At 43.4% G+C, this 27,948-nt stretch overlaps 1 protein-coding gene across 2 annotated transcripts in view; it reads right to left on the reverse strand.

Annotated features, from left to right (window-relative positions):
* The window catches only part of GAS2L3 (growth arrest specific 2 like 3), a 50,732-nt gene extending 26,832 nt beyond the window's left edge, over positions 1–23,900 (reverse strand). The window contains exons 1-5 of one of the 2 annotated variants that reach the window (XM_033950862.1): positions 23,768–23,872; positions 15,728–15,873; positions 6,072–6,118; positions 3,866–4,034; positions 1,333–1,451 (exon numbers count right to left, since the gene is read on the reverse strand). In XM_033950862.1, the coding sequence (XP_033806753.1) occupies positions 1,333–1,451; positions 3,866–4,034; positions 6,072–6,089 (306 nt within the window). In that variant the 5' untranslated portion in view covers positions 6,090–6,118; positions 15,728–15,873; positions 23,768–23,872. Of the gene's footprint in view, positions 1–1,332; positions 1,452–3,865; positions 4,035–6,071; positions 6,119–15,727; positions 15,874–23,767 lie in introns of both variants that reach the window. The other variant, XM_033950861.1, reaches the window with a different exon arrangement.
* Positions 23,901–27,948: the final 4,048 nt, after the last annotated feature.

Here is a 27,948-nt window from a genome sequence, read left to right on the forward strand (position 1 = left end):
GTGCCTAAGAGCCAATCACATCAGTGATGTCACAATGGCTTCATTATCCTTGGCTCACATAAGAATCAGAGTATGAATGGCCACAACCACTGACCCGCAAGCTTTGCTTTGAAGAATGCTGGTGTAGAAGGACTGAGGTTGAAACAGACACTACAGAATGACAGTCTATGGTATCCAGAGCAGATATTGTGATGTCATAATGCCTCATTCCACCAGTGCCTAAGAGCCAATCACATCAGTGATGTCACAATGGCTTCATTATCCTTGGCTCACATAAGAATCAGAGTATGAATGGCCACAACCACTGACCCGCAAGCTTTGCTTTGAATAATGCTGGTGTAGAAGGACCGAGGTTGAAACAGACACTACAGAATGACAGTCTCTGGTATCCAGAGCAGATATTGTGATGTCATAATTCCACCAGTGCCTAAGAGCCAATCACATCAGTGATGTCACAATGGCTTCATTATCCTTGGCTCACATAAGAATCAGAGTATGAATGGCCACAACCACTGACCCTCAAGCTTTGCTTTGAAGAATACTGGTATAGAAGGACTGAGGTTGAAACAGACACTACAGAATGACAGTCTCTGGTATCCAGAGCAGATATTGTGATGTCATAATGCCTCATTCCACCAGTGCCTAAGAGCCAATCACATCAGTGATGTCACAATGGCTTCATTATCCTTGGCTCACATAAGAATCAGAGTATGAATGGCCACAACCACTGACCCGCAAGCTTTGCTTTGAATAATGCTGGTGTAGAAGGACCGAGGTTGAAACAGACACTACAGAATGACAGTCTCTGGTATCCAGAGCAGATATTGTGATGTCATAATGCCTCATTCCACCAGTGCCTAAGAGCCAATCACATCAGTGATGTCACAATGGCTTCATTATCCTTGGCTCCCATAAGAATCAGAGTATGAATGGCCACAACCACTGACCCGCAAGCTTTGCTTTGAATAATGCTGGTGTAGAAGGACCGAGGTTGAAATAGACACTACAGAATGACAGTCTATGGTATCCAGAGCAGATATTGTGATGTCATAATGCCTCATTCCACCAGAACCAATCACATCAGTGATGTCACAATGGCTTCATTATCCTTGGCTCACATAAGAATCAGAGTATGAATGGCCACAACCACTGACCCACAAGCTTTGCTTTGAAGAATGCTGGTGTAGAAGGACCGAGGTTGAAATAGACACTAGAAAATGACATGGGATTATTTCCCACGGTTATCGGCGGGGACGGGGACGGTGATGAATTTTGTCAACGTGTCATTCTCTAGTGATTAGCAATAAGGCAGAAAAATCAAGCAACTCGTACCTTTAGCTCCTCTGATGTGCAACATCTTTTCAGTTCATTCTGAATGGCAAAAATCAACTGGCATAGTAGCACACCGTTATCAAGCTCTGCCATAAACCTGTCTGCTTTCACCTTTGTACCTGAAATCCATACAAAAATGCTTCGTATTAAGAAATAGGTTTTAGAAATAAAGACTTCATCAAGTGAACCTAAACATCCTAGCTGGATCTCAAAGAGGTAGGCTCCCCCAAAGGGATCTTAATTACATTGCTAAAAATGCATCATTTTTGCAAGCATACAGTTAAAAAAAAAAAAAAAGAATACAGTGGTACCTTGCATTACGAGCATAATCCGTTCCAGGAGCATGCTCGTAATCCAAAATGCTCGTTTATCAAAGCAAGTTTCCCCATAGGAAATAATGGAAACTCGCTTTGATATGTTGCCAACCCCCCACCCCCGAGAACTGGCATTGCTCCCCTTGAAGGCCCCCCCTGCGATCCGGCACCCCCCCCCCCCCGCTACGATCCGACCCCCCGACACGATTGGGCACCCCCTCACCATGATCCGACCCCCCCCCGACATGATCTGACATCCCCCCCCCCCCGACACAATTGGGCACCCCCCCGCCGCTTCTTACCCTCATCTGGGCACTCTTGAAGATCAGCCTCCTCGTCTGCTGGGCCTTGAGCATCTGAGCATGTTCCTCTGCTGGCGGTCCTGCCCCTTCTCTGAGCCCTGCATGCGCTGCTTCCTCTTCCGGCGGTCCCTCCCTTTCTCTTGACGTCAGAGAAAGGGCGGGATCGCCGGAAGAGGAAGCAGCGCATGCAGGGCTCAGAGAAGGGGCAGGACCGCCGGCAGAGGAAGCAGCTGGGCTCATTAGCATCGGAAACAACAGTAGGCAGCTTCTCCATGCGGGAGGGGGGAAGGCTGTGGGGGTGCGAGCGGTCCTTTGGAAAGGAGAGTCGGGGCGGCGAACGGAGAGTCGGGGCGGCATGCGCGGTATACGCGTGTGCGCACTATAGTAAAATTTTTTAACATAAATTTCTGTTCCCCGCGCGCTATACCCGTGTGAACGTTTTACACGGGTGCGCGGTATATGGGTGAAAATACGGTACTCTCTGGGATAGCCCTGCTCTTGACTTCACCATCACAGGTCCATGATGCAGTGACTTTAAGAGTGACATGACTGGCAACACTGCTGCTTCTGCACAATTGAACTTTAAAGCCAGACTCGGCAGTCTCTGTCGTCCTCCTCCCCCGTGAAGATGACCAGAAAGACAGCACTGGAGACATTCCCTCACCCCCATGCTTTTTGCCCTGGCATACCTCTCGCAGTTTCTCCCTGAGGTGTGTCAAAGGAAGGATGGATGGAGAAAGGGCCTTATGTGTTGGACCCCCTGGCACACACCTTACAATAAATCCTATCCCCAAAGAGCTTATAATCTTGCCGAATACCTAAGGCAGTGGATGAAACAGTAAACTGCTCCACTTCTCAAAGTATTATTAGAAGATGATAAACTCTAGCTTTTTGATATTCTTATGGGTTTTTGCTTTGTTGGTTGGTTGATTTATTTATTTACCATCTTTTTGAAGAAATTCACCTAAGGTGTCAAACATATCACTTTTAGCTCTAGGATGTTCATCTGCTGAAGCTTTTTCTGAGTAGACCAAAGGCCCTGGGTTGCACTGTTGTCTAAGAGAAAGCTGAGGCTCCCTGCCACAACCTGTCCTTTTAGCTAGAGGAAGCAGTAGCAGGGCATGACCTAGCCCACTGGGTGTGATACCCCAAAGACAGTGGTCCAGCCACATTGACTCTTGATCTTTTCTTTTCAATTCTGCTCACCGAGCGCCCCTTACGCCTTTTAAATTAATTGGATTCCGAGGACATAGCCTACTTTTAAAATGTGGGCTTCTCAGGTTTACACTTCTGCTTTCTCCTGGACTCTAAGAACACTGTATAGGTGCTTCTAGATTCAGTTTTAATCAAGTAGTTCTCAGGTCTCCATCTACTGATTGAAGTGTGTAAAACCACACGTCTGGACTGGTCTAGAAGGATGCTGAGGAAAATCTGTGCATTTAAATTTACATGCTACTGGAGATGACAAAGTGCTTATTTCATACAGGCGCAGAACAGCAATAGAAAGATGCCTTCTGGGACTTTCAACAGATAACTCTGCTATAAAATTAACCCTTGGTGTGCAGCAAAGAACCTTATAACATATCAAAATATTTGAATACTTTGCTTTGATTTGCCCTTTGCAAGCTAACTTGTCTACCTTTTTTTTTAAAAAAGAATTTCTCTCTAACCCTCTCCCTAGCTCACCAAGGCTGATAAGGACAATGGCAGGATAATCAGTCCCCCAAAAAGAAACCTATACATCTGTTTCTTGCTTCTCCGAACACATAATGGGCTACTGAAACAGCATGTTATAAGCATTTTCACTGTCAATAAGATATTTGTTTTGTAATAACATATATTATTGCCTTATTCCAATAATAAGTACGACAAGTCAAGTCAAGAAAATTAAATTTTCTTAAAAATTGAAAAGCTTACCCAATAAGCTAGTTAACCAGATTGCGAGATCTTCTTGCATAGGTATCAATGTGGCTTCATGTCTCACCAACAGCCACTGATCATATTGTGAAACGTCCGATAGTCCTGGACCATGCCTAGGAGTCAGAGGACTCTGGGGACGTAATGGGAGATCTTCTCCAAACCACACCTAGAGAGTATATCTGTTATTTATAAAATATCAGCCAAACGGAAACACTTGTTTAAGCCTATATTTAATGTTTGTCAATATTTGTTCTGATTAGGGCTGGACAGTCAGAATTTTTTTTTTTCCTTTCAGAATGCGTTAACAGCACATACTAACGTAAAACATTTTGAATGAATATTCTTCATTAAAATAGAATATAAAACTTACATAAGAACATAAGAAAATAGCCATACTAGGGCATACCAATGGTCCATCTAGTCCAGGGGTCAGCAACCTCCGGTTTGTTAGCCACATGTAGCTTTTTGACCATATGGCTGCATATCTTCTGTAGTGGGATCCCACGATGTGTACCCGTCTCCTTGGTGGTGGCCTCCTCCTCCCTCCTTTCAGGCAGCCTTTGTGTTTCTTCACAAAGACGTGAGCAGTGGTTTGAACACACCACCGGCAGCTAACACAGAAGGCTTCCCTCTGACCGACCTTATCTATTCAGAGGCCAATGTCAGAAGGAAGCCTTTCAGCTCAGCCACATGTAACATATTGGAACCGCTGTCCGTGGCTTTGTGAAGAAACACATGCAGCTGCCTTAATGGAAGGAGGAGGCGGCCGCCAGGAGACATGTACGCACTCCAGGAACGAGGGTGGGGGGTGAACTTGGGACACAGAATGGAAGAGCAGAGGAAGGGAGGAAAAGAGATGCTGAGATGGGGAGGAAATAGAAATGGAGAATTGGCGGACATGGGTATGTGAATGAGAAGGAGATGGTACAAAAGAAAAAAGTGGGAGAAATAAGAAAGTGGAGAATTGTGCATAGGGAAAAGGAATTATTGGACATGGTGGTGGGAGAGGAGTGAAGTAGAGATGAGAGGGAGGAATGTTGGACAAGGTGGTGGAGGGAATGGAGGGAGAAATGCAGCATGGTACTGGAGAGGGGTGATAGAGGGAGAAATCTTGGGTTTGGGACTGAAAGATGATGCAGGGTCCGGGAGATGAGAGAGAGAGAGAAATATTGGACGTGAAACAACTCTGTGAAGAAATACAGTGTCAAAAGTCTCATTAAATTGTTTTTCTTTATTTTCTTTAAGCACTTGAAGTTTTGTTTTTGTGTTAAACGCATATACAGTATACCCATATCGCATTAAAAAAAATAATCTCTCAATCTTTCTCTACCCATTGTGGCTCTTTGTAAATTTTGTATCAAACATTTACGAAAAAAAAAAAAAGGCTGCAGATCTCTGAGCTGGTCCAATATCCTGCTTCCAGGAATGGGCAATCCAGGACACAAGTACATGGCAGAATCCCAAATAGAAGCAAGATTACATTCTACTGATTCCAGGAATAAGTAGGGGCTTTCCCCATGTCTATCTCAATAGAAGATTAAGGACTTTTCTTCCAGGAACTTGTCCAAGCCTCTTTTAAAATCAGATACATTAATCACCATTATCACATCCTCTAGTATAACAAGTCTCAGAACTTAACTATTAGTTGAGTGAGAAAAAATATTTCCTTCTATTCATTTAAAAAGTATTAACATATAACTTCATTGAGTATCCCCTAATCTAAATACTTTTTGAAGGACAAATTGATTCATTCACCTATTCTACACCGCTTAGGGTTTTATAAACCTGTATCATATACTCCCCAGACGTCATTTTTCCAAGCTGAAGAGCCCTAACCTCCCTAAGTCTTTCTTCATATGAGGACAGTGTTGCCCGATTCATTTCGGTGAATCGATTCATTTTCCCCCAATTCATCGATTCCAATTCAGTAACCAGATCCGAAATTAAAATTGTACCCCAGTAGATTATTCAATTGGCAGGTTATAAAATAAAAGTATAATACTGTCTGGTATAACATTAGATCCAGCTTCTTTATTTGACTTAATGGGTCATATTTTAAATTAACAGATATTTACAGTTGGGACTTTTAGGCAAGGCCCTTCAATGAATTAGATTCTTCTTCACTGATAGGAGATATAAAGTAACTATGAATAAGAAATTAATAAGTCATACGTAAGTAGTGATGATTTTTACAATAAAGTACCTGAACAGCATGCTGCATGATGAACTGGTGTCAAATCAACTTCTTTCCTGAAAAAAAAAAAAATATAGAAATGTACAGATTTTTATTCAATGAAACACTCACATAAATAAATGACAAATAAATACCCAAGGCGGCTTTTTGCCAAAGGGCATATTTCCCATAGATTCACGTCATAATCTGGAGCCTCCCCAATTTGGGCATTCTAACGCTTTGAATCCTGTTTGTTCTGTCAGTTCCCTTTTGGTCCAAGGCACAGTTTATGGGTTCTCCGGGGCTCAAACACCCATATAAATATATTTGCAAGCAGATATTCTCTTCCCCGGGGATTTTCTATAAGAATGGGGGGGGTCACATCAAAAGGAAGCAGAATAACAGAAGTGCCCTTCTGGTCCATCATCTATAAACAGAAAGCACAATAGGAAGAAGCCCCATGTTTGCCCCTCCAACACCACCAAAGCAAAAAACTTGGTAACAGCAAATATGTGGGAAATTAAGAGAATTCTGTGTATTTAATAGATTTTGCCACATTTAAGCTAAAATTCCACACTGATACTAGCTTTTGCCACTCAAGTTTCAGGAGAAACTTAATGTTTTCCACCAATTTCTATGCATCACTGCACGAGGCAAAACCAAGTATCAAAAAACCCCTGTTCAAGCTCATTTTTAACAATTTTGTCAAATAAGTTTTGCCTTGGGTATTCTCATGTGGAAGAGAAGTTATAATGATCCAAAGCTAACAGTGATTTAGACACCCACTGTCCTAATTTGCAATGCTTGTTTCAACTTTACAATTTGTTACCATCTCCTGGGATATTTGCACCAGCTGAGGCCCGGGAAAGTAATTTCAGACATACATCAGAACTTCTCTGAACAGTAGCAGTGCAATGCTTTGTAGGCATATTTGAGCCCTTTCCTTTTTAGACATTTAAAAAATAATGTACCCAGTAATACTTTAAAAAATCTCTCTCTGTTTTTACAATACCATGTATTACTCAACTGGGTAATTCTGGTGAAAATAGGATATTAGGAAGTGACGGTTGAATCTTCCACTTATACCATTATTTTTATGGGACAATTAGTTTTAATTTACTAAATTTTGACAAAGACATGGTATTCAGGAACCTCAAGTCTGAGGATTACCTACCCAATTAGAGTAAGGCAGTTTAGAAACCTAGAAGATGACGGCAGATAAGGGCCATAGCCCATCAGGTCTGCCAACTCTACTGACCCACCCCCAAGTCTTCTATCCTAGGGATCCCACTCCTGGTGAAAGGTTCCCTTGGCTTAACCCTCTAAGGGATCCCACATGGGCATCCCATTTGCTCTTAAATTCTTGCACGCTGTTTGCCTCGATCACCTGCACCGGGAGCTCGTTCCAAGGATCAACCACTCTCTCGGTGAAGAAATATTTCCTGGTGTCGCCATGAAATTTCCCACCCCTGAGTTTGAGCGGATGCCCTCTTGTGGCTGAGGGTCCTTTGAGAAAGAGAATCTCTTCTTCCATCTCGATATGGCCGCTAATATACTTAAACGTCTCGATCATGTCTCCTCTCTCCCTACGTTCCTCGAGTGAGTACAACCGCAAATTTTTCAGCCTTTCCTCGTACGCTAGATCCTTGAGCCCCAAGACCATCCTGGTGGCCATCCATTGCACCGACTCTACTCTCAGCACATCTTTTCAGGAGTGTGGCCTCCAGAATTGCACACAGTATTCCAAATGAGGCCTCACCATGGTTCTGTATAATGGCATTATGACTTCAGGCTTCCAGGGTTGCAAGAGTCAAGGTCATGGCACAGAGGACATCCTCAAAAAGGATGGACCATATTTTTTGCTCCATAAGATGCACTTTTTCCACCCCCAAAATGGGGGTGGAAAAGTGGGTGTGTCTTATGGAGCGAATATACCGACCCCCCCCCCCACCACCACCACCGGTACCTTTTTTTTAAATCCCAGCGGTCCAGGCAGGCAGGCACAACCGCCCAGTATTTTTTTTTTTTTTTTAATTCCGGTGGTCCAGGCAAATCTCCCCCACACCCCCCGGGGTACCTTTTTTCTAAATTCTGGTAGTCCAAGCGCTGTATCTCCTGCCCCTGCCTCGCTAGATGGCTGCCTCCATACCTTGGCTGAGCGAAGCACAACACAGGCATGAGTTTTTCGCTCCCTGCCTGGTCTCGCGATGCTCACTGAATTCACTGATTCAGTGAGCATCGTGGGACCAGGCAGGCAATGAAAAACTCATGCCTGTGTTGTGCTTCGCTCAGCCAAGGCATGGAGGCAGCCAACCAGCGAGGCAGGGGCAGGAGATACAGCGCAGGACCACGGACCGCTAGAATTTAGATAAAAAGTGGCGGGGGTGCCTGCCTGCCTGCCTGGACCGCCGGGATTTTTTTTAAAAAAGTACCGGGGGGGTAGAGGGGGCTGTCTGCCTGCCACTAGGCCTGCCCTGTGCTCTGTCCCAGCCTACCACTAGACCACCAGAGGGGGGAGAGGGTACACCATTTGCTTTAGAATTTTTTTTTCTTGGTTTTTCCTCCTCTACACTAGGTGGATCTTATGGTCAGGTGAGTCTTATGGAGCGAAAAATACGGTCACCTTCTACACAATATCAGAGAGTTCTACTTAAGGAAGAGAAAAATGAATGTTAAGACATGCTATAGAAGGAGGTGCTTTAGAGAGAGAAAAAAAAACCCTTCATCACAACTCAAAAGAAAAAAAGACAAATATGACAAACTGCTGACTCTTGATATTTGATGACAGCTTAGAAAAACGCTCAGAAAAAGTGAAACTCTGAGGGGGGTGAATACCTCCCCTTGGGCAAGAGTTTACAATCCAATCATTGCATTTGCTATTTGGAGCATCACTCTCTGACCGCTGGTAAAACTCAATTGTTTCAATAGCTTTTGGTTGACAAAAAATTGTTCAAAAGTATCATGCACAAAATCTCTTGCTCATTGAATGATACTATACACTTATCTGTGCAAGCTTTTAAGAATTGTGGTTGTGAGGGCTCTAGGGGTCTCAACGTGGCCCCGTTTCGATAATCTTCTTCAGGAGACCCAATACTGCACACTCTGAAACCCTTTTGCTAACGTATCTTTCAAGAGATGATCGTTTGCCAAATTCGAAAAGTCCAAACGTTTGGACTTTTCGAATTTGGCAAACGATCATCTCTTGAAAGATACGTTAGCAAAAGGGTTTCAGAGTGTGCAGTATTGGGTCTCCTGAAGAAGATTATCGAAACGGGGCCACGTTGAGACCCCTAGAGCCCTCACAACCACAATTCTTAAAAGCTTGCACAGATAAGTGTATAGTATCATTCAATGAGCAAGAGATTTTGTGCATGATACTTTTGAACAATTTTTTGTCAACCAAAAGCTATTGAAACAATTGAGTTTTACCAGCGGTCAGAGAGTGATGCTCCAAATAGCAAATGCAATGATTGGATTGTAAACTCTTGCCCAAGGGGAGGTATTCACCCCCCTCAGAGTTTCACTTTTTCTGAGCGTTTTTCTAAGCTGTCATCAGCTCTCTCCCCGCTGGCATTTATTACCAATGTAGTCAGTCTATCATCTTTTATCATAAATACTCTTACTGACTAGGGCCTTCATATATGAGTCCCTGTATTTTTCTTTAACGACTCTTGATATTTGGCAATTAATATTTCAGTCAGCAGCACATGACTAAATATTGTGACTCATCAAGCATGAATTCACAAAATATTTTGCTTTACAGGAACCATAAAGCTAATTTATCTGATCTGAAACACAAAACTGTGCCATATACACCTCCATTGTCCCAGGTACAAAATGAAGAGTGGCCGATTGTAACCACAGAAAGGCAGAACATTTATTTCTTTATTTATTGGGATTTATTAACCACTTTTATGAAGAGATTTATCCAAGGCGGTGTTCAACAGGTATTAATTAAACATAAAACTTACCATTTTGTTAACAGCATAACAGTAATAAAAAGACCAAATATAAAAACTTAAATACAATGAGTGAGAAACTCAAAATCAGTAAATTGAAACTTTTAATAGGAATAACGTGAAATAGTTCAAAAATATACTTATTTAACAGCACTGAAATTCAAATAAGAGAGAGATACTATTTACTAAGGAGACATGAAACATCTAATAAAAAAAAAAATCGGAACATTCAAAAACAGATACGACACTAATGCTTTCCTATAGCCAAGGGGTCAAATACAGATACAGTAGATCCCTGCGAATTTGTGGTTCACGAATCGCACTCAGTCATTCGCTGTATTTTCTGACTGCCTCTCCCAGTCAGAAAATGCAGGGAATGACTGAGTCTGCAAATCAGCCTTCTGCACAGCCGATTTGTCCTCCTCTCCCCCCCCCCCCGCCCCCCCAGGCAGCCTTCTGTACAGCCAAACTGCCTGCCAGCCTAAACATTGTTTTTTTAGCACCTGCCGCCGCCCCCTGCAGCCCTCCGATCCGCATTTGTAGTTTTTCAAAATTCATGGGTGCTCCTGGAACGAAACCCTGCGAATTTGGGGGGGGGGGGGGAGTACTGTATTAGATGAGGGTCATAAAGTGTGCGTTGGAATAAACAGATGGGAAGCTAAACTTAAGGCAAGTTGTTTATGCAGTGTTTGTAGTGCAGAATATCAAATCCCATCCTGCTTCCTGTCATCCACCAACTTAAAACCATTCAAATAGATTATACTAACACCCGTCTGATAATATCTAAAAGAAAATATATATATTAAAACAGTGGTTCTTAAACCTGTCAGTTGGGTTTTCAAGCTATCCCTAATGAATATGCATGAGTGAGATTTGTCTATAAAGTAGACATGCAAATCCGATTGGCTGGGGGGGGGTACCCAGGACAAGTTTTTAAAGGATCCTTTCTCATAAGGAGTTCTTAGTGAAAAGTTGCACCACCTCCAGTTTGGGTTTTTTTTTTGTTTCTTGATTTGATAAAACAGCTTTATAAAATGACTCAAGGCCATACGATAGGCCAAGCGGAGGGGAGGCAGGTGGGCGATGGCCCGAAGATGAGACCCCCATTTTGGGGGTCTTTTTTTGGCCCAAAAATCTCATCTTATATTCAAGTATATACGGTAAGTTGAAATTCAATTTTAAAAAAAAGTTTTCCCTGTGAATAGTGGACTGCCAGTTTAACTGTTTAGTAACACATGTCCACTTGTTACGACAGGGGTGTCAAAGTCCCTCCTCGAGGGCTGCAATCCAGTAGGATTTTCAGGATTTCCCCAATGAATATGCATGAGATCTATTAGCATACAATGAAAGCTGTGCTTGCAAATAGATCTCATGCATATTCATTGGGGAAATCCTGAAATCCCAACTGGATTGTGGCCCTCAAGGAGGGACTTTGACACCCCTGTGTTACAAGAACAGAACTATATAAAATAAAGCAACTGCATATATTGCTTTAAAATCTCATTTCTCTTCAAGGACATCGTTAGGCAACTCCAGGTTTCAGGATTTCTCCAATGAATATGCATTGAAAGCAGTGCATATAAATAGATCTCATGCATATTCATTGGGGAAATCCTGAAAACCCGACTGGATTCCGGACCTCGAGGACTGGAGTTACCCACCCCTGGCTTAGATGGAGCTTTTAATAAGGCTGTTCAGTTTTATTTGGATATGAAAAAAAACTGTCAATAAGTCTTTTCCTCCTTTGGGGCCTATAATTGGGAAAAGGTAATTTTCAAAGGAATTTTCTCTGGGTAAACAGGCATTTATTAGCAAAGACAGCACCTTTCAAAATGTGTCCCCCCTCTCCCCAGGTGCAAGGGAATCATATGCAGACTGTCTAGTGTGCACACTCTCTCCCCCCCACTAACCGATAGGGCACAGTCAGGTCCAAACTAACAAAGCAAACACAGATTTTTAGTGCAGTAAATATTTTAAAAGCTATCTTACCAAAATACCAGAGTGAGGATACCAAGGAAAAGTTTCTGACCAGAAAACTAAAAATAAATGCATTTTCAAACAATCTTTTATAACAGATTGTAACTGTGTGAGTACCACTTCAACATATGAACTTTAAAATATGAAAGATTATATTGTAAAAAAGAAAAAAAAAACAATCCCCCTAAAAAACCAAGTGTCTTATTCTATTTTTCAAGCTGTATCAATTTAAAGCAGAACACTAATATGACATAATTCTGCTTTTATTTATAATCAGTTCCCCCTCCCCCCTTTCAAAAGCCAAGCGACAATGGTCCCAAAGCCTATAGGCTTCGTGGAAGCTAGCCTAGTGCCCTGGGCTAAACAGCTTCATAAAAAGAGGCTTGTGTGTACCCACGTGTCACACTTCAAGAAAAAAGTGCCCAAGTCTCAGAAATTGAGTTGTACACTATGCACCAAAAAGTTGAGTTTGTGAAGATGTGGTTTCCGCTTGGCTTATGGGAAATAACACTGCTGTACTGCATTGTATTCGCTAACAAAAAGTTAAAAAGAGATGTGGTTTGTTGCATGTCTCTCATGCACAATATATGCAATTTTAGTAAGAGCGTATTTTAGGTTAAAATAGCCCCTAATCTGGTTTTAGGGCTCGTTTCTAAACGAAGCAGCTATGAACACTTGGTACCTTTTCCTGAATTGCATCATATTTCTAGTATGGCATCCGACTATAAGACTTACCTTAAATGCCCGATATAATAATCTTCATAAACAAATCACTTCTTTACTCACAGCAATTTGCTGCTGCTCCCATTACATCTCATATAAGTGCAAAGATCTCTTTCCTTCCCTGGCAGCAGAGAAGACTGGGATGCAAATATCTAGGTGGTCAGCACCCAAGCTTTACTCAAAAAATGTTACATTAGAAGAAAATCCACTCCCTCTAAATCCACTAGTGGGAAGTACAAGGAGCCCTTTGTGCCAAAAAGAGGCCAAATAGACTCATGGTAAGGAGCTATAGTGAACTATTCAGGAAAAAAAAACGGGCAAAAAAAAGTCCAGTGGACAAGTTGCTCTCATTGTAACCAACGGTCTGACATAATTAAACAAGCTTTAGCAACATCAGCTGCCAAATTAAGGACAAAAGGAGGTCTGATTTCCAAGCAGCAAGCCAACCGTAGACAATACAAAATATTCACAAAGTGGCGATTTCAAGAATGTTTATCATCTGTGTCATAGAGGAATATGCGACATATCTTTTGTTGAAGAAATAATTAACTTTTTCAAAAAAATTTAAGGGGGGGGGGGGAACTAACATCAACTTCAAATCTTGCTCCTTCACAAAAGCTTCCCAACTTGTTTCAAAGTCTGTGTGGCAAAGAAATATTTTTGAAGGCATCTGGAAAACAAAGTTCTCTAGCACAGCGAGATTTTAACTAAAAGGAAACTTAAGTGGCCTGTCAGAAGTATTCCAAAACTTCAATATAACACAACTTTCACAGAGCGCTCCTACTGCACTGATTTTATTTTTCCCGTTTCAAAAAGGAGAAAGGGATTGGGACTTGTATACCGCCTTTTTGTACTTTTACAACCACACTTAAAATGGTTTGCATACAAGTATTTCAAGCACTTTCCCTGTCTGTCCAAGTGGGCTGACTATCTAATGTACCTGCGGCAGTGGAGGATTAAGTAACTTGCCCAGGGTCACAAGGAGCAGCACGGGGTTTGAACCCACAATGTCAGGGTGCTCAGGCTCTAATCACCAAACCACACTCTCCTCTCAATAGACCATTCATGACATGGAGTCTACAGACATTTCTCAAAAGGAAAATCCATTTCTCACTTTTCTTTAGTCTTAACAGCATTTAAAAATTAAAAAAAGCTTTCCTCAACATCTTACAAGCCTCACCATCATGCTTCTGTTTCTATCCCCACCCTTCTTGAACAGCTCCTTCTATCATGTCCTCTTTCCTATCACCTCTCCTCCCTAGCTCAACTGGCCATGAAAGTACCAATTCCTCAACCCTTTATTTCAAGTACATCTCAGCTCCTGAAACTCAAAAGCCAAAGCCAAAGCCTAAGCCTGCACTATTTACATTTCTAACCACATTTTAACAACTTTCAGATTGGATGTAGTAAATACATTTGTGTCTCAATATATTGTATATTAAAGGTTGAGCATATTGGCTTATTTATGAGTCATCCCCAGAGAGTCATAGCCACACAGTGCAGTTTCTTAAAATATGCAATGACTCAAGGTTACTGTACTAAAAAAAAAAAAAATTCATCATCCTTATTGATGAAAAAAGCTCCAAAAACTTGACTTTAAAGTCCCCTTCTGAACATTCCCCCTTCCTTTGAAGATTTTGAGAAAAAGAGAACCCAGGAAACGGAGCAAAATAAATGTCAGTTTTACAGTACGAGTACCGTATTTTCACGCATATAATGCGCGCATTATACACGATTTTTACAAACCGAGTATAACCATGCGAGCGCATTATCCCCTTTTTTTTTACATAGTTCCCCCTCCCCCCGACGTCCGATTCACCCCGCAGGACCGCTCGCACCCCCACCCCGAAGGACCGCTCGCGCTCGAACACGCACCCACACCCCGAAAGACCGCTCGCACCCCCACAGCCTCCCCACCCCACCCCCATCATGTAAAAGCTGCCTACCGTCGTCCTGTCGTTAATTTTTTTTAAATATAATTTTATCTTTGTAAACCGGTCAGATTACATGTTGATGGTCAGTATATTAAGAAGAGGATCACGAACAGATCGGAGAAGGTTATCATGCCGCTACACCGGGCCATGGTGCGACTCCACCTGGAATACTGCGTCCTGCACTGGTCACCGTACTTGAAGAAGGTCACGGTACTACTTGAAAGGGTCCACAGAAGCGTGACTAAAATGGTTAAGGGGCTGGAGAGATTAGAGAAATTGTACAGCGAGAGATTAGAGAAACTGGGCCTCTTCTCTCTTGAAAAGAGGAGACTGAGAGAGGATATGATTGAAACTTTCAACATAATGAAAGTAATAAACTTAGTAGATAAAGACAGGTTGTTCACCCTCTCCAAGGTAGGGAGAACGAGTGGGCACTCTCTAAAAGTTAAAAGGGGATAGATTCCATACAAACGTAAGGAAGTTCTTTTTCACCCAGAGAGTGGTGGAAAACTGGAACGCTCTTCCGGAGGCTGTCGTAGGGGAAAACACCCTCCAGGGATTCAAGACAAAGTTAGACGAGTTCCTGCTGAACCAGAGCATACACAGGTAGGGCTGGTCTTGTTTGGGGCACTGGTCTTGGGACGCTGCGGGAGCGGACTGCTGGGCACGATGGACCAATGGTCTGACCCAGCAGTGGCAATTCTTATGTTCTTATGGAAACTTACAATGCATTCTCGCTATCCCTAAAAAAAAACCCTGTGAATATCAAAAACATGAATATGGAACCATTGATCCTAAGGGAAAAGGGGGGTTAGGATCCTTTGCAACCCTGTTTTCTGTACACATTTGCTACTTGACCTAGATTGGCCACCGTGAGAACGAGCTACTGGGCTTGATAGACCATTGGTCTGACCCAGTAAAGTTATTCTTATGTTCAATAGACAAGAGCAGAAAGGGTTAATAATAACCAGAGGAACAATTCAAAGTAATGAGTCACTGAGTTTAGATTAGCTTATTTGAAGTGAAAAGAAGAAATTGGAGTATCCCAACTGGTGAAATAAGAATACACGATGCAGAATAAAATTCGTCTTACCACAATTTGGATCTTGATTTAACTCATTACTGCCCCATAAGTCTCGAGTCCAATAACGGAACAATCCCAAGAATAGTAGCAGTCACTCAGAATACCAACACTCCATCAGAGATCTTTCAGCAGCCACTTCGCAATTCTGGTTACTTCTGAAACATTAAACTCATTTTTGTTACTTGTTTCCCCATTTCTTTAGCTATTTTATTATATTTCAACTTTTACTTTTTTGCCCTGTGTCATCTAATGGCTGCAGATACCTTTGGCCTCTTCTTCAAAATGACATTGCAGGGATGTTCAAAAATGTTTACTACAAATATTTTTTTCTTCATTTAAAAAAGGTATCACAACCTACAAAAGGTTGATTATTTTGCATAGCAAGTTGGGATGTTTTAATGTGTAGTCTTATCAGTCAGTCTTTAGGAAGCAGAGCTGAGCTTGTGATGTCATAATGCCTCATTCCACCAATAAGAGCCAACCTCATCTCTGCCCTCCAACCCAGCCAGCAGATGAACCGTTCCCCTTAACTGTATCCATGACATCCCGTTTGTCTGTTTAGATTGTAAGCTCTTTGGAGCAGGGACCGTCTTCTTTGTGACTCTGTCCAGCGCTGGGTGTGTCTGGTAGTGCTATAGAAATAATTCATACTAGTATTTATTGGGGGTATAAATAATTAAACCCTTACATACCTATGAATTAATTGTCCTTACATGTACCTAGATCATATTTTGTTTATGTTAACTTGTGTGACTTAGACATTGGTCACTTTTTCCCTGCAACAGCGCCCAGCCGACAGCTCATTTATAGCTACCGCTTCCCGAGCGTTCATTGGCTGAGGCCGGGTCGCAGGCTGTTGACGGAAGAGCCCGCCGCCCTCTCTCTGTGGCTTGGCCGTTCGTGACGTCACAGCCGAGTGCGCCGGAAGTTGCTGCTGGTCCTCCTCTCTATGGTTCACTAGCTATTTAAGAGACCTGTGTGCAGCTCTACTAGGCTTTCTTATACTCGGTGCTGATGTTCTGGAGAAAGGTATGTACATTTTTATTCTGATCTTTGCAGGGGTGTTAGGGGGCGGTGAACAGTTGGGGAGTGTGTGGGGGTCTTTACTTTGTCTCTGCATTGTTTATCTGGTCACTTTGGATACTGTTTGGGCACTTATACCTTTAAAACCTTCGATCATCCCTGCAGGACGATTAAGTCTAGGTCGGCCCACATTTCGCCGACATCCCGCCCTAACCACTCCTCCAGATTTTAGCTCTGGGCACACAGCGGCCTAAAAAGTCCCTAGATATGTCCAAAAAATAGGTTTGATCGGCACTTAGACGGGTTTTCAGATGTTTAAGTTTTGGTTATGAGCCCCTTTGCCAGTAAGAAAACTTGAGATACCTAATGTATATCAAGTATGCAGTAGAAATTGTGACTTTGAGTGAGAGAGATCATCATTTGCTATGGCTATGCCCAAGTCGGTGCTTTTCTAAAACTTCTGGACATGCAGAATTGGATCACTTTCCAGTTTTTGAAAAGCACCGACTTGGGGGTACTTTTATACTTAGGTTTCCATGTAAATGTTGTGTTAAGTTCCAAGGAGTTAAATTTTTTTTTTAGTCATCACAGCTGACTGCCTCGAAAGAAGCTTGGGAGTCCTCTGACCGACTCGAGCCGAGGACTTTTTCTCATGCGGTTCCACTCTAGGTTATCTCTCAACGAAAGCATCCATCGGACCTGATTGATGAGGTATTTGCCCAGGTTCAGAAGGGAATACCCAGGTCTTTGATTTCCTTTTGACCATTGAGATTAGGAAAAGGTTCGGCAACGTTTCGCTGAGATCAGTCAGGATGCCATCTTAGCTAGGCTCCACCCTATTTTTTGGACATATCTAGGGACTTTTTAGGCCGCTGTGTGCCCAGAGCTAAAATCTGGAGGAGTGGTTAGGGCGGGATGTCGGCGAAATGTGGGCCGACCTAGACTTAATCGTCCTGCAGGGATGATCGAAGGTTTTAAAGGTATAAGTGCCCAAACAGTATCCAAAGTGACCAGATAAACAATGCAGAGACAAAGTAAAGACCCCCACACACTCCCCAACTGTTCACCGCCCCCTAACACCCCTGCAAAGATCAGAATAAAAATGTACATACCTTTCTCCAGAACATCAGCACCGAGTATAAGAAAGCCTAGTAGAGCTGCACACAGGTCTCTTAAATAGCTAGTGAACCATAGAGAGGAGGACCCAGGCCCATAAGCCACTTTAACCACTACATTCATGGTGGAATATGTAAGCCCACAAAAAAAAAAAAAAAAAATAACCCAAACCCTACTGTACTGCCATACAGGTACCATCTGCAACCATAAGGGCTATTGGGGTTGTAGATAGGTTAGTATAGTGCAAGGGTAGGCAATTCTGGTCCTCGAGAGCCGGAGCCAGGTCATGTTTTCAGGATATCCACAATAATTATGCATGAGATAGATTTGCATCTCAAGGAGGCAGTGCATGCAAATCCATCTCATACATATTCACTGTGGATATCCTGAAAACCTGACCTGGCTCTGGCTCTCAAGGACCAGAATTTCCTACCCCTGGTATAGTGAGTTTGGGGGGGGGGGGGCCTCATCATATCTTTAAGGGAACTCTGGTGAGATATTTATGTGGCACCTTTTTGGTGAAGTTCACAGCAGGGCCCTGTAAGGTGCCCCACTGCTCTGTTGCCATGTCTGGGTGGCCAGTCCATCACAATGCTGGCCCCCTCCCACATCCAAATGGTCTTGTTCTGGGCATTTAGGACTTGGACGAAATTTGAATTTGATTGAGAATGTGGTATAAAGATAGACATACTGTTGGCCTGGACGAACAATAACCTGGATGTCTAGATAGACTATTTTTTGGGGAAAATAAATATTTTAGATGTATTTTTCCAAGAATGGGCATTTTCCCACTGTCGAATTTGGACATTTAGTGCTATATGTCCCAATTGGACTTAGATGTATGTTTTGATTATGCCCACCATGAGCTTCACAGCGTTAAACAACTAAGAATTCCCAAGAGGCAATATTGACAAAACAATAAATAATAATCCCCCTTTTTATGAAGCCACGTGAGGGTTTTTGGGGGTTTTTTAATTGCCGGCCGTGGAGATAAAAGCTCCGACGCTCACAGAATTCCTATGAGTGTCTGAACTTTTATTGCCACCGCCGGCAATAAAAAAAACGCTAACGCAGCTTCATAAAAGAGGGCCAATAATCGCTATCTGAACTTGCTATACCGCTTTACCCATCAAAGGATCTAAGCAGTTTACATTGCTAAGAAATAAAAATTTAAAAGAAATGGACCACCATCAATCATCACTTGCAAACACACAGAAGTAGATTCATATCAACCCTGCCAACAACTCCTCCCCAAATCACCAAACAGCGATGACTAACCAGACTGAAAAGCCAAAGAAAATAAATGTTTCAAAAAAGTCTTGTTCTACACAGATGTAATCAGGTAAAGAGTTCCAGAAAGAGTGCCAAAAAATAGAAAGCAGCTCCCCTAGGGCAGTGTTCAATGCAAGGCCCAGGGGCCACTTTGGCAGCCCTCAATGCACCAGACCAGCAGTAGTTCAGGCAAAGCAGACTGATGCAAGTGAAAGTTTGAAGACAGCACAACCAGGAAGTGTTTTTGAGGAAAAAGACCGTCTAAAGCAGCAAGCCCTGACCTGGCAAAAAAGTGCAACAGAAGTGCTGACATTCTGGGCAATTTAACACTAGTTCTGTTAATATATAAACAGCACGAGAAGTTCATTTATTTCAGCTTCATAGACTTGGGCTTTTCTGTAATGCTTTATCACTCTATAGTTCTATTATCTTCCAGGCATTCCTGATTGAACAGGCTTTGTAATACAGCAAAATAGCCTAACGGGTTTGCAAAGCCATTTTTCTCTATTTTAAAATGCATTTAAAATATGCTTTCCACTTTTTAAGCTCCTGGTTCAGTTACAAGTGGAATCCAATGAAGGGTAAAAGTCAAAGTACAAATATACGTACAGTAAAACCTTGGTTTGTGAGCATAATTTGTTCCGAAAACATGTTTGTAATCCAAAACACTCAGGTATGAAAGAGAATTTCCCCATTAGAAATCATGGAAACTCATTCCACAACCCAAAACCTTTAATACGAAATACTGTACGTACTTGTATTGCAAGACCTCGCTCATTTAGAACAGTCACTACACTCCAGCAGCGTCAGAAAGAGAAGAAACATGGGTTCTGTTGTGACTGTGTGATGTGTGTATACTGTATGTACTTGTATTAAGAACATAAGAACATAAGCAATGCCTCTCCTGGGTCAGACCTGAGGTCCATCATGCCCAGAAGTCCGCTCACGCGGCGGCTCAACAGGTCCAGGACCTGAGCAGTAATCCTCTATTTATACCCTTCTATCCCCTTTTCCAGCAGGAAATTGTCCAATCCTTTCTTAAACCCCAGTACCATACTCTGCCCTATTACGCCCTCTGGAAGCGCATTCCAGTAGTCCACCACTCGTTGGTTAAAGAAGAACTTCCTAGCATTCGTTTTGAATCTGTCCCCTTTCAACTTTTCCGAGTGCCCTCTTGTTCTTTTATTTTTAGAAAGTTTGAAGAATCTGTCCCTCTCTACTCTCTCTATGCCCTTCATGATCTTGTAAGTCTCTATCATATCCCCTCTAAGTCTTCTCTTCTCCAGGGAAAAGAGACCCAGTTTCTCCAATCTTTCTCTATCTATTTCTCTCTATTTCTGTCTCTCTCCCTTTCTCTCTCTCTCTCTTTCTCTCTGTCTCTCTCTTTCTCTCTGTCTCCCTTTCTCTCTCTCTTTCTGTCCCTCTCTACTCTCTCTATGCCCTTCATGATCTTGTAGGTCTCTATCATATCCCCTCTAAGTCTCCTCTTCTCCAGGGAAAAGAGTCCCAGTTTCTCCAATCTTTATCTCTCTCTCTCTCTTTCTCTCTCTCTCTCTCTGTCTCCCTTTCTCTCTCTCTTTCTGTCCCTCTCTACTCTCTCTATGCCCTTCATGATCTTGTAGGTCTCTATCATATCCCCTCTAAGTCTCCTCTTCTCCAGGGAAAAGAGTCCCAGTTTCTCCAATCTTTATCTCTCTCTCTCTCTGTCTCCCTTTCTCTCTCTCTTTCTGTCCCTCTCTACTCTCTCTATGCCCTTCATGATCTTGTAGGTCTCTATCATATCCCCTCTAAGTCTCCTCTTCTCCAGGGAAAAGAGTCCCAGTTTCTCCAATCTCTCAGCGTATGAAAGGTTTGCCATCCCTTTTATCAGACGTGTCGCTCTCCTCTGAACCCTCTCGAGTAACGCCATATCCTTCTTAAGGTACGGCGACTGATATTGGACGCAGTATTCCAGATGCTTGTTAATCAAGATAAAATTTAATAAAATGTTTTGCTCGTCTTGCAAAAACACTTGCATACCAAGTTACTTGCAATCTAAGGTTTTACTGTATTTGTAGAAAAGTATGAAAGAAAGTAACAAGTGTGTTGAAACAAGTCTGCACATGTTACTCACGCACTGTTGTGGCTTAGTGCGAGTCTAACATTCCAAGAGACAGGATGTCAGGAGAGTCCTTGTGTGAATCAAGTAAGAAACTGCTAGATTTGGAGCACCGTTCAGTGATAAAATTTCTCACAAAAGAAGGGAAAATGCCAAAGGAGATCCATAAACGCATAACTGCAGTTTATGGCGAGTCTGTCCCATCATCCTACCAAGTAAAATTTTGGAGCAAGCAGTTTAAGTGGGGTCGAGAATCCATTGAAGATGACCCTCACACTGGACGGCCTGTGGAAGCAACTTCCACAGAAACGTGCAAGAAAGTCGAGGATTTAATTTTGTCAGACAGACGAATTAAGGATTTCCGAATAGCTGAAGAAATGGGCATCTCGGCAGGTACAGTTTGGAAAATAATTCATGTCCAAGGTTAGTGCAAAATGGGATCGAACAATGCTGACACCATGTCAAAAGGCCACAAGGCTCTAGTGCTGTCAGGAGAACTTGGAGATGCTCTGTGAAGACCAAGTGAATTTTTTTTTTTTTTGCATCATTTGGTGACTGGAGATGAGACTTAGGTCTATCAGAGATCCTGAGTCCAAAATGGAGTCAATACAGTGGAAGTATAAGTCATCCTCCACCCCCCAAAAAAGTTCAAGACAGAAAAATTTGCAGGCAAAGCCATGGCAACTGTCTTCTGGGATGAAGGATTTTTGTTTCTGGAGTTCATGCCACACAAGACAGCCATAACCAGGGAGAGTCACACCAACACAATAATCACACTGCGGGAGTCAATAGAGGAGAAAAGACAAGGAAAACTCACAGTAGGCCTACTGCTTCTTCATAACAATGAGCCCGTGCACATGTCACAGCGATCACAGGCTGCCATCTGAGAATGTGGGTTTCAGCCAGTGACATAGTAAACGGGAGAGGGGGTCTGCCCCAGGCGCCATGTTGGTGAGAGCACCAGCTCCCCTCATCCTCTCCACCTCTGTCTCTTCCCACCCCTCCCCTCAAACGCACCCCCTTCCCTGTAACTCTAGTTGAAGTTGTTGCCAGGTGTGAGCGGGGGCAGAGTTCAGGGCAGGAGGAGGTGCGCCACCATCCTGGGCCCCTCTCACCCTCACTACGCCACTGGTTTCAGCAGCTGAACCATTCACCCTACAGTCCTGACCTGGCTCCTTGAGATTATTTCCTGTTCAGAGTTTCAGGAAATTTCTCCATGGACAGCGGTTTTCAAGTGATGAAGATGTCAAGAAAGCTGCGACATCCTGGTTTGAAGATCAAACGGAAGAATTAGAAACATAGAAACATAATGGCCAATAAAGGCCAAATGGCGCTTATATTCTCTCAAGAAGCGCAGAGAAAGGGGGGACACGATAGAAACATTCAAATATGTCACGGGACGAATTGAAGTGGAGGAATAAATCTTTTTTCTAAAGGGTCCCACAGCGACAAGAGGGCATCCGCTGAAACTCATGGGGAGAAGATTTCATGGAGACACCAGGAAATACTTCTTCACTGAGCGGGCGATTGGTCTTCCACGCCAGGTGGTCGAGGCCAGTAGCGTGATCGACTTCAAGAATCGATGGGACAAACAGGTAGGGGTACCACAGAGTTATGCTTTAAAAAAAAATGGATACCCCAGGGAGGGAGGGCTAGTCTTGAGTGGGCAGACTTGTTCGGCCACCAGCCCTTATCTGCCGTCATACTCTATGTTTCTATGTTTATCTAGTCTGCCCATCCGAGTGATCCCACGTACCTATTCCAGGCCCTTTTGAATTCAGACACAGTTTCTGTCTCCACCACCTGTTCCATGCATCTACCATCCTTTCTGTAAAAAAGTTATTTCCTTGATTACTCCGGAGCCTATCACCTCTTAACTTCACCCTATGTCCTCTCATTGCAGAGTTTCCTTTCAAATTAAAGAGACCGGACTCATGCACATTTATATTATGTAGGTATTTAAACTCTCTCACTGCTGGTGAGTGACATTTTTAAAAATTTTTGATTTAAACGTCTATCATATCTCCCCTCTCCCGCCTTTCCTCCAAGGTCTACAGATTGAGATCTTTTCATATGCCCCCATACGCCTTATGATGAAGACTACATACCATTTTAGCAGCCAACTCCATCCTTTTTATATCTTTTTGAAGGTGCGGCCTCTAAAATTGTACACAATATTCTAAATGAGGTCCCACCAGAGAGTCTTATATACAGGGGCATCAATACCTCCTTTTTCCTACTAGCCATACCTCTCCCTATGCAACCTTACTAGTATTTATTTTTTTTTTTAACTTTTTTCTTTCTTACTGAGGCAGATCAATTATTGAACGCCCCTTGTATTTATTAAACAATGCATAACCTGATTTTTTAGCCAATCCACCTATCCTCAGCCTCAAAGCGGAAATCAGTGTCAGGGTATTGACAGAAGCCATAAAGTGACCAATTGCTTTTCAGCCTCATGCAAAAGAAACAAAATAGCAGCTAATCAGTCCCCGACCAAAGCACCCCCCCCCCCCCCCAAGAGAGTTCCAGATACTCACACGACAGAATCACTTTGTTGCCCCCGATCTGTTTATTCAGCAGCAGCAGCAGCGAAACCCGTCCGGCGCCGCAGCAAGCATCAGAGCGATTCGGAAGGAGCGCCGGCAGCCCTCATCTCGCTTCTCATTGGCCGCCAGAGGCAGCTGTGTTCGAAAAGACCAATCAGGTGTCAGGAGGTGGAGCTCTTCCTAGAATTGGCCTGACCAATCGCCTGCTGCAACAGAGCAGGGTGGGCGGTGTCAGCGTCTGCCAAGTCCTTGCAAAAAAATGTCTGCACTTTGCATGGGCGGCTGGGGCGACTCGGGGACTCGTTTTCCGCTGCGTCTTTTACAAGTTACTGATCTTTCTTAGGCTTTGCATTTAGAGGCTGGGAAGGAGCCGAGTCTGCTCCAGTTGGTTTGTTTTTTTTACTGCTGTCCCCAAAACTAGTGTGTAGGGATGAGGCCAAGATTTGAGCTGGCAGAGTGGATCATGGAGACATGAAGATGAGGCCGGTGAACTAGTACCAGACTCTTAGGGGAGAAGCAGCCAGAATAAAAAGTAAAATGGGAAACGGAGATTGTGAAACTCTTCCCTATTTGGTTTGCTGCTATTAGCACCAGCATACCTACTGCTTAGATCTGGCATAATAACCAGCATTCATTATTATTATCATCATCCTTTTTAAGAACTTAAAGTTAACATAGGGGGCAATAGGCACATAAACAGCACATGTCTTACTCAGCTCTCAATCACTAATATGCTTAAGAACATAACAAGAATTGCCGCTGCTGGGTCAGACCAGTGGTCCATCGTGCCCAGCCGTCCGCTCACGCGGTGGCCCTCAGGTCAAAGACCAGTGCTCTAAATGAGTCCAGCCTCACCTGCGTACGTTCCAGTTTGTCCAACTTTGTCTTGAATCCCTGGAGGGTGCTTTCCCCTATAACAGAGCGTTCCAGTTTTCTACCACTCTCTGGGTGAAGAAGAACTTCCTTACAGAATCTATCCCCTTTTAGCTTTAGAGAGTGCCCTCTCGTTCTCCCTACCTTGGAGAGGGTGAACAATCTGACTTTATCTGCTAAGTCTATTCCCTTCAGTATTTTAAATGTTTTGATCATGTCCCCTCTCAGTCTCCTCTTTTCAAGGGAGAAGAGGCCCAGTTTCTCCAATCTCACACTGTACGGCAACTCCTGCAGCCCCTTAACCATTTTAGTCGCTCTTCTCTGGACCCTTTCGAGTAGTACCATGTCCTTCTTCATGTATGGCGACCAGAACGCACCATGGCCCGGTACAGCAGCATGATAACCTTCTCTTATCTGTTCATGATCCCTTTCTTAATCACTCCTAGTATTCTGTTTGCCCTTTTTGCCGCTGCTGCGGATTGCGCGAACGGCTTCATCGACTTGTCAATCAGAACTCCCAAGTCTCTTTCCTGGGAGGACTCTCCAAGTACCGCCCCGGACATCCTGTGCATGAGATTTTTGTTACCGACATGTATCACTTTACACTTATCCATGTTGAACCTCATTTACCATGTCGATGCTCATTTCTCGAGCTTGATTATGTCACGTTGCAGATCTTCGCAATCCCCCTGTGTCTTCACTACTCTGAAGAACTTCGTATCATCCACAAATTTAATCACCTCACTCGTCGTACCAATGTCCAATTCGTTTATAAAGATGTTGAAGAGCACAGGTCCAAGCACCGAGCCCTGTAACACCCCACTGGTGACGCTCTTCCAGTCTGAGTATTGTCCATTTACCCCACTCTCTGTTTCCTATGCTCCAGGTTTATTAACTTGCTGATATCATAGAAACGTAGAAAATGATGGCAGATAAAGGGCTTTATTGTCTATCAGGTGTACCCATCCATTTCATCTACTTTCTCTTCCCCCCCCCTCCCCACCTAAGACAGTCAATCACATAAGGGGACGAAATCTAAAACACAGGCTAAATCATGGGCCAAATTTTTTACACCTGGCGTAATTTTAGTCACCCATATCCCTCTATGCCTCTTGTAAGGAGATGTGCATCTAGTTTGCTTTTAAATCCTAGAACGGTGGATTCCGCATTGCGGAATCCACCGTTCTAGGATCCGCAATAACCTCCTCTGGGAGAGCATTTCAGGTGTCCACCACTCGTTGCATGAAGCAGAACTTCCTGATATTTGTCCTGGACTTGTCCCCCCTTAGCTTCAGTCCATATCCTCTTGTCTGTGTCACATTGGACATTGTAAATAAATTTTTTTCCTGCTCTATTTTGTCGATTTCTTTCAGTATTTTGAAAGTCTTAATCATATCCCCTCGCAGTCTCCTAGTCTCTTAAGTCGTTCCTCGTATTCCAAGTTCTCCATATCTTTTATTAACTTCGTTGCTCGTCTCTGCACCCTCTCCAGCAGTTTTATAACCTTCTTTAGGTTAGGAGACCAATGTTGGACACAGTATTCCAAGTGTGGTCTGACCATTGCTCTATAAAGCGGCATTATAACTTTCTCCGATCTACTTGTGATTCCTTTCTTTATCATGCCTAACATTTTATTTGCTTTCTTTGCCACTGCCGCGCATTGTGCCGACGGTTTCAGGGTCCTATCTATCAGTACACCCAGGTCCTTTTCTTGTTCGCTCTTACCCAGAGTTGCACCTGACATTCTATACTCGTGTTCCTTATTCTTTCTGCCTAAATGCATTACTTTGCACTTTTCCACATTAAACTTCATCTGCCATTTCTCCGCCCTTTTCTCTAACTGGCACAAGTCACTCGAGTTCCTCGCTATCCTTCTGCGATCTGATTGCCCGGCATAGCTTTGTGTCATCTGCAAACTTTATGATCTCACTGGATGTTCCTTCTTCTAGGTCATTGATGAAAATATTAAATAAGTTGGGCCCAAGTACCGAGCCCTGAAAAGAGGAGACTGAGAGGGGACATGATCGAAACATTCAAGATAATGAAGGGAATACACTTAGTAGATAAAGGCAGGTTGTTTACCCTCTCCAAGGTAGAGAGAACGAGAGGGAACTCTCTAAAGTTAAAAGGGGATAGATTCCGTACAAACGTAAGGAAGTTCTTAACCCAGAGACTGGTAGAAATCTGGAACGCTCTTCCGGAGGCTGTTATAGGGGAAAACACCCTCCAGGGATTCAAGACAAAGTTAGACAAGTTCCTGCTGAACCAGAACGTACGCAGGTAAGGCTAGACTCAATTAGGGTACTGGTCTTTGACCTAAGGGCCGCTGCGGGAGTGGACTGCTGATGGACCACTGGTCTGACCCAGCAGCAGCAATTTTTATGTTTTCAAAACTAACACAATTCAATCACTAAATTGAAAATAAAATCATTTCCTCTACCTTTGTTGTCCGGTGATTTTGGTTTTCAAACTATCTTTTCGCAGTCTCAGGAGGAAGACAGCTTTGCTAAAGTGGGCTTTTGAACCGGCCACGTAAAACTTAGTGATATCAAAAATATTACGCCCTGAAGCAGTGATTTGCATACAAAACCTGCATGTTGGCAGCGGTGCAATCTAATACCTACAGGTATACGTTAGGCTCTATGCCACGGCTGAGTTTTTCAGATGAGTTTCTCTTTCCCTCTCTTCCTAACCACCAGCCCGTGCAGCCTCTGTCCTTCTCAACCCCTCCCAGCCTGTACAGCATGTGTCCTTGCTTTCCCAACCCCCTGCAGCATGTCCTTCCCTCATTCCCAATCCCAGCCCTCTCTCACCTGGATCCTACAGTACAACCTATCCCCAATTCTTCATCCCCACCTACCACCTCCCCACCGCTGAAATTTGAAATCTTCAGGCAACCAACAGTGCAACGAAGCCAGCCTCCTGCCGTCGGTCTGCCCTGGAAGTCTTCTTTCTGTAGCACTTCCTCTTTCCACATAGGCGGGATACTGCAGGAAGAACACTTTTGGGGTAGGCCAACAGCGGAAGGCTGCCCAAAGATTTTAAATTTCAGCGGAGTGGGGGAGTTGGGACCCAAGGATGTTTCTGGAGAGGGTTTCACTATAGTGTAGTGTCAGGCACAAAGTCACTGCGGGCCCCATAAAACGGGGTTCATAGACAAAATGGCGGGAGACAACAGTGCGCCAACAACTGAGCGCAAGGTTGATGGCGCGCCGAAGAAAAGCACTATTTTAAAGGGTTCCGACGGGGGGTGTGGGTGGGGAACCCCCCTATTTTACTTAACAGACATTGCACTGGCG

Source organism: Geotrypetes seraphini, chromosome 7 (genome assembly GCF_902459505.1).
Source record: "Geotrypetes seraphini chromosome 7, aGeoSer1.1, whole genome shotgun sequence".
NCBI lineage: Eukaryota > Metazoa > Chordata > Amphibia > Gymnophiona > Dermophiidae > Geotrypetes > Geotrypetes seraphini.